This window comes from Nanorana parkeri, unplaced genomic scaffold (assembly GCF_000935625.1).
Source record: "Nanorana parkeri isolate BGI_ZX_2015 unplaced genomic scaffold, ASM93562v1 scaffold1762, whole genome shotgun sequence".
NCBI classification, from domain to species: Eukaryota; Metazoa; Chordata; class Amphibia; order Anura; family Dicroglossidae; genus Nanorana; species Nanorana parkeri.
The window spans coordinates 54336-60335 of record NW_017308030.1 but is presented as its reverse complement, the minus strand read 5'-3'; the positions used below and the strand labels follow the sequence as shown (position 1 = coordinate 60335).

General features: G+C 43.3%; 1 protein-coding gene across 1 annotated transcript in view; it reads left to right on the top strand.

Moving 5' to 3' along the window:
- The window catches only part of POLR1A (RNA polymerase I subunit A), an 89069-nt gene that overhangs the window by 40137 nt on the left and 42932 nt on the right, over positions 1 to 6000 (top strand). The window contains exons 22-23 of the mRNA XM_018571462.1: positions 1902 to 1984; positions 2262 to 2427. Coding sequence (XP_018426964.1) covers positions 1902 to 1984; positions 2262 to 2427 — 249 coding nt within the window. The remainder of the gene's footprint in view (positions 1 to 1901; positions 1985 to 2261; positions 2428 to 6000) is intronic.

Sequence of the window (6000 nt, the reverse complement as noted above, 5' to 3'; positions counted from 1 at the left end):
TGATCTCCTGTTAGAGCGTCGCCGTGCCGGTCCCAGCCGCACCGGCCACAGCGGACATCGGATCACGGGACCGGCAGCGGCGACGGGACACAGGTGGGGGGGGGGGGCGCACACAACCGCAGATCGTGCAAGCAATCGGGCGTCTCTAGAGACGCCTGATCGCTTGTATGTAAACAGCCATCGCTGGCTGTTTACACGCTAACAGCTTTCCCTCTCGTGTGCGGCGCTCGGCGCGCGCACGAGAGGGGGGGAGGGGCAGGACGTCTTAAGACGCCCACCCGCTCTGAGCAGACTTCCGTCCGGCCGTTCACGAACGGCCATGGACGGAAGGTGGTTAAAGAAGACTTCTCACAAAACAGTAGGACCTTTTTTAGTCCTTCAGGGAAGCAGGTGCATGTAACACTAATCATTGCTACACAAGTGTAGTGTTCTGATCAGTGGCCTCATTGGGGGTTAAAAGCACCCCAGTGGCTGTGGTGTGGCTGGCTGTGGCTCCAATCCAATATATGGGAGTATGTGCCGTGGGCGGTACAAGCAGGACCGAGCTTCCTCACCACTTCAAATTCAATGAACAATCAGCCCTGAATTGCTTTGTGATAGAGCTACCAGCTCCTAGTAAAAATATAGGGCATCGCCCGCTTTATCACACAATTATGAAAGGTTGGTCATTTATTTATAATGGTAAAAGCTCGTTCAATGCTTCGGGGTTGTGTGTCTATCTGTGGGGAGTTTGTATACAGTCACAGACCCAGCAGATAGCTCAGCACAGTGGAACTGGGTGACCTATGTTTTTTACTGTTATGGATGAACAATCAGTGCTGTCAGGGCCAGTGCTGTGGATGGCAAAGCCCTGCCTCTTTATTCATAATAGTAAAATTTACCAGCAGCCGCAGATTGACCCTCAGACCGTGTGTGATCGGTTGTACATAGTAGAATAATCCAACATGTCCATTTATTGGACATAGAGGTCCCTCTTTATGCCCTGCGTGGATCTCGAAACGTTAGCTCTTGTCATTGTGTGACGTCTATGTCCAATAAATGGACATGTTGGATTATTCTACTGAGCGCTGGTGATTCCTCTTCCCACATTGTGTCTGCACGGTGCCATCTGTGTTCATCACTACAAGCACCATTGTCTACATAGGCCTTGATTGCTGCAAGGTGTGCAGAGGATTTCCCCTTCTATCCAATTTGATCGGTTGTACATGACAATTCTGGTCTTCAGAGTGGTTCCTGCTACTGGAGACTAGCGCTGTCACTCAGAATTCCATTCCTTTCTAGCAGCGTTATTGGACAACAATGGGTAAACTGTCTGATCATGCATTAAAGCAGGACGATTTGTCCCCTTGGGGGGGAATAAATAAATGTTTACCAATTTTTTTGAGTTCTTCTTTTTTTAAATTGTATCTAGCTTATGTGTTATAATCGTGCTGAGCATTTTTTCAACATGGAATTCAAAATGTAAAAAGGAAATGTATAGTTTTATTTTCAGTGTTTTGCACATTTGTATGAATACGACCATCTTAACATAACTTGTCAGACGCAAAGCACTGACCTCAGCCCTGATGAACAAAAAAAGTGGAGGCAGTTATAACTGCAAAGCAGAGACCAACTCTATATTACTGTCCATGGTTCTGGGATGGGACCTCTGACAAGCTCATATGAGTAAAGTGTCCTCCAAACATCTAGTGAATATTAAGTAATCTGCACATCTCTCATTACTGGCGGCTCTTGATGAAGGAGCAGCACACTCCAGCATGTTGTGGCATTCATGGCCTTGTTACGGCAACATTTTCTGGAGGAATCTACATGGTTTTATAAGTGTTTAAAAAGATTTTACTGCAGATGTGGACACCTCAATTGATTTATACTTCCTAAAAGAAGATCTTCTTTTATCCTAGGAATTTTTCTTTCACTGTATGGCTGGGAGAGAAGGCTTGGTGGACACTGCTGTGAAAACAAGTCGTTCTGGATACCTGCAGAGGTCAGTAGTATTCTGCTAGCCTGTGGGCCTTTGACTTCATGCTCAAACCTCTGCAAGTCTAGTACTCCATTTTTAAATCAAAAGCCCGGCTATGACTTTAATAAATGTGTCCCTTCTCTGTAAGTGATCTCATCTTGTTGTTTGGTATAAACCTATATATTACATAGTGATTGCGTTGGCACTTTTTTGTTGTGTGAATTTGTGTTCTAAGATTGTATTCCCCTCTCCGGGTATCTTCTTTTGGAACCGAATGAAAAAAGCTTTTCCTCTTGTGCAGGTGTGTTATTAAACACCTGGAAGGACTAGTGGTCCAATATGATCTCACAGTCCGTGACAGCGATGGCAGCGTGATTCAATTTCTATATGGAGAAGATGGACTGGATGTCCCCAAGACGCAGTTTCTACAGCCAAAGCAGTTCCCATTCATTGCTGAGAATTATGAGGTTTGTGAAAGTGTATTTTGCTGTAAGGTTCAAAATGTGTTTAGACTAACCGTACCTCCCAGGGTGCTTCCAAGTACCATGTTTTAATCCGTTACTGAATGCAGCTCGGGCATGTGTGCCTAGCACCTGGAAGCAACTCAATCCTCCGACCATAGTCCAATGGTTTAACAGAGTAAGCAAAATCATGGACATCGGCTCACAACGGCCCTTTACGACGGGTCTGACGACTTCTCCCGAACTTGGTTTTACTGGGAACAATTTGTTTCATCTGAAGAATACACTACCCTACTTTAAGATGCCATGGTTTCCTTCCTTTTTGGTGCTGGCACCTGGCAGGGGTATCTTCTTGCTTTCTCCCTCTTTTCCGTTATTCTTTCTCTTCTCTTGCCTTTCCTCCCCACTTTCTCTTTTCTGTGTTTTACCCCCTCTATTGTTCCCTTCTCCTTTTACCTTCTCCCCGAGCTCCGCTATGCTTTTCCCATATTGTCCATCTTGGGCAATACCCTTCTCACATATGTTCCCTGAATTCAGTATATATTTTTTTTATTTGGGGGAAAAAAAAAACATTTCTAACTCCATCTTCTACTCCCCATTACATAAATAATTTGCTGGTCTATATTAAAGGAGAACTATGGGGTCAGTGTTCCCCATAGTTCTCCTAAGGGTCACGGGAGGACATAAACTATCGTCCTCCCGTGACCCAAAGCTCAGTATATAGTGAGCTACATTACTGTCAAAATCCACCCGGCTGCGTGATTGACAGCTGGCTCTGCCTATCTAGAGGCAGAGCCAGCTGTACTCGCCCCTCCCCTGTCCGTTCCTCCAGTCAGTGCTGGAGGATCGGAGCGGGGGAATCCCTGCAGGGAGCAGTTAGTGATAGTCACGGCTCTCTGCAGGGACATGATCGAAAACTGCCGACAGTCGGCTCTACAAGTTTAAACAGAGTCCCGGCGGCAAAAGTCGCCGGGAGTCTGTTTAAACAGCCCCGATGCTGGCGACGTACACTGTACGTCGTCAGTCACGAGGGGGTTAAGAAACCGTATATATTGCTTATTAGAATCAGACCTTTACAAGTTGTCCTATCCATTTTCTCTTCATTATGCCATACTCAGTTCTGGCATGAAGCTGTTTTTATATTTTGGTGGATTTTGTTTTGTTAAATAAAAAATGTAATCCTTCGATCCATTTGCGATTTATAAAAAAAAAGGGATAAAAACTGAAACGTATTGAGGATCATTCTGAAGGTTTTAGCCTTCTTTGCTCAGTATTTAAAGCGATCCTATATTGTGCCACTTTCGTTCAGTGGGTGGCCTTGTCAGCATCCTTCCGTCCAGCATCTTTTGATCAGAAAGTTGAAGGAGTTGATGAGAAGAATTTCGCCTCAACAGTCCGTTGCTGCGAGCATTCCAGATATTCTGACAGCGGTACATCTGCTGCTTTCAGAATACAATAGCACTGCAGGAGATTCATCCGTCCACACTGTTTAGCATGGATGGAGGAATTTGTTACGTTTCGTTCGGCCCACAGTTTGAAGGAAGAAAATATCAGTGTATGGCCAGCTTTACTAACATTTTTTTATAACAAAATTGATCTGTTGCTGACCTATATACAGTGCAAGGATTTTGGTGCACTTTGTTGCAATCATAGCTATCTCTATTCTGAAGAAATAAGTTTCCCTATGTCCTTTCCAAGCGTATTCCCAAATGAGTGTCTACACTTATTGTAATCACCTGAGCAAATCTTGTTGTTCTACTGAGGAAAGCTGCGATATCTGCATCTCTAGATGCCATTCACATAACATAAGGTTCCTGGGGACATCCTGAACCCCAGTGGTATATGGAATACATCAAGTTTGCCATTTTGTAGAAAAGCAATATTTAAATTATTTAACTGCGCATTGAGAAAGGTATTTTAGTATTCATAATAATAATACAAATAAAATATTTTTTTAATAGAATTTCCTTTTCTTCTGTCCACCTCTTCTATAGCCCATACCCTTGAATGATTGATCTGCATCTGTAGGCATTTAAAAAATAAAACGGGTCAAGCCCAATTGAACCCGTTTAAAACTGAATGGTCACCAAAACAAATTTTGGCCAAAAATAAATGAACGCTAATGATGATTGTGCATTGTATGGCCGTTGCTGCGCTTCGTAATGCCCTTACCTTCATTCGCCCTGTACAGTACAGTCAGTGCTGAACATTTAGCGCAGAAACGTAGTTCCTGCCAGAGTGCACAGATCACAGCGGGTCACTCTCTCTCTGCACTTCATCCATTCCAAAAACCTCTTGTCTTCTTTTTAATGAATACAAAGCATTCTGTGATTTGAGGAGGTGGAGATGAATGTCACAAACTCCCCCTGTCCAATCACAGAAGTTGTGAAAGCCAGAATCAAAGTAACACAAAGTGAGACACTTTTCTCTCTTTTCCATAGGGGGTTTTGGGATTTAATGGGATTGTTTGATAAAGTCTGCAACTATCATATATTATGTAGCAGGCAATACTTCAAAGTAGCAGACTCCTACAGCATCTATTGGTATTAAATGCTTCAGTTTTATTAGGGGGGAAGTAGAGATCTTAGATGCAGATGACACAAGCTCCCACTCTTGTGGCCCACCCAGGCATAGTTTTATGTCCTTTCCATGGCATCCTGTCAGATAATTGCTCTTGTGCCAGGCCAGCCTATTGCTAGTACTGACTATAGGCTGAGGGATTATCCTTCTCAGTCTTTGCGTTTTTCATCTTGAATATCTCAACACTCTCAATCATTTCTGAGATGCCAAATGAGTTGATTATTAATTTGGTATGCAGAAAAAGATCAATGCAGGCACTTAGTAGTTGACCTTGTTTTGCAGCAGCTGTACCCGATGAAAAAGGTTTCCACTCCGAGTTCAATTGACTTTTGAGGAAGGCACAACATTTGTAAACTCGTGTAGCACAGGCACAAGTCATGAGTTTAGTAAATGGGGAGTGTGCATTTGTTAGGGTGTTGTGTTGCCATGGACAGCCATTCTGTAGAAGAGCACTATATGTACTATCTACCATATGGTATACATTTATAGAGGTGATGTGTTGACCTTCTGGAGCCATAAAGCTTGCTTCATTTTACGATGTTTACTATAGATTTTCTATTAAAAATGTGTCCAGACGTCTACTCTGCACTGCAACCTTTGAAACCAGTTATAGACTTGTTTTTTTTTTTTTTTTCCACTTAAGGTTTACATAAAGCAAAGCTTTGACAGCCTTGATTGGGCAGTTCACAGCTTTTCTGCCATCTACCAACTTGTCATTGCTGATATCCCACCCATTACCAAATGTTTCAAAACCATGAGTGTCCTTGGATCATCGGCATTCTCCTCCTCTTCTGTGGTAGTCATGTGACTAATGAAGAGATATGCTGGAACATGGTGGGGTGAACAGTGCTGCTGATTAGTGGTGCCTAAATGTCACCCCACCCGACAAATTCCCAGAACCTAGGATTGTCTCTGGAAGGCAGGGAGAAATGGCAGCTTTGATGAACTGTGCAGTCCATACATAGACATTAAGATATTTTAAGTGACCTTAAAGGAGAA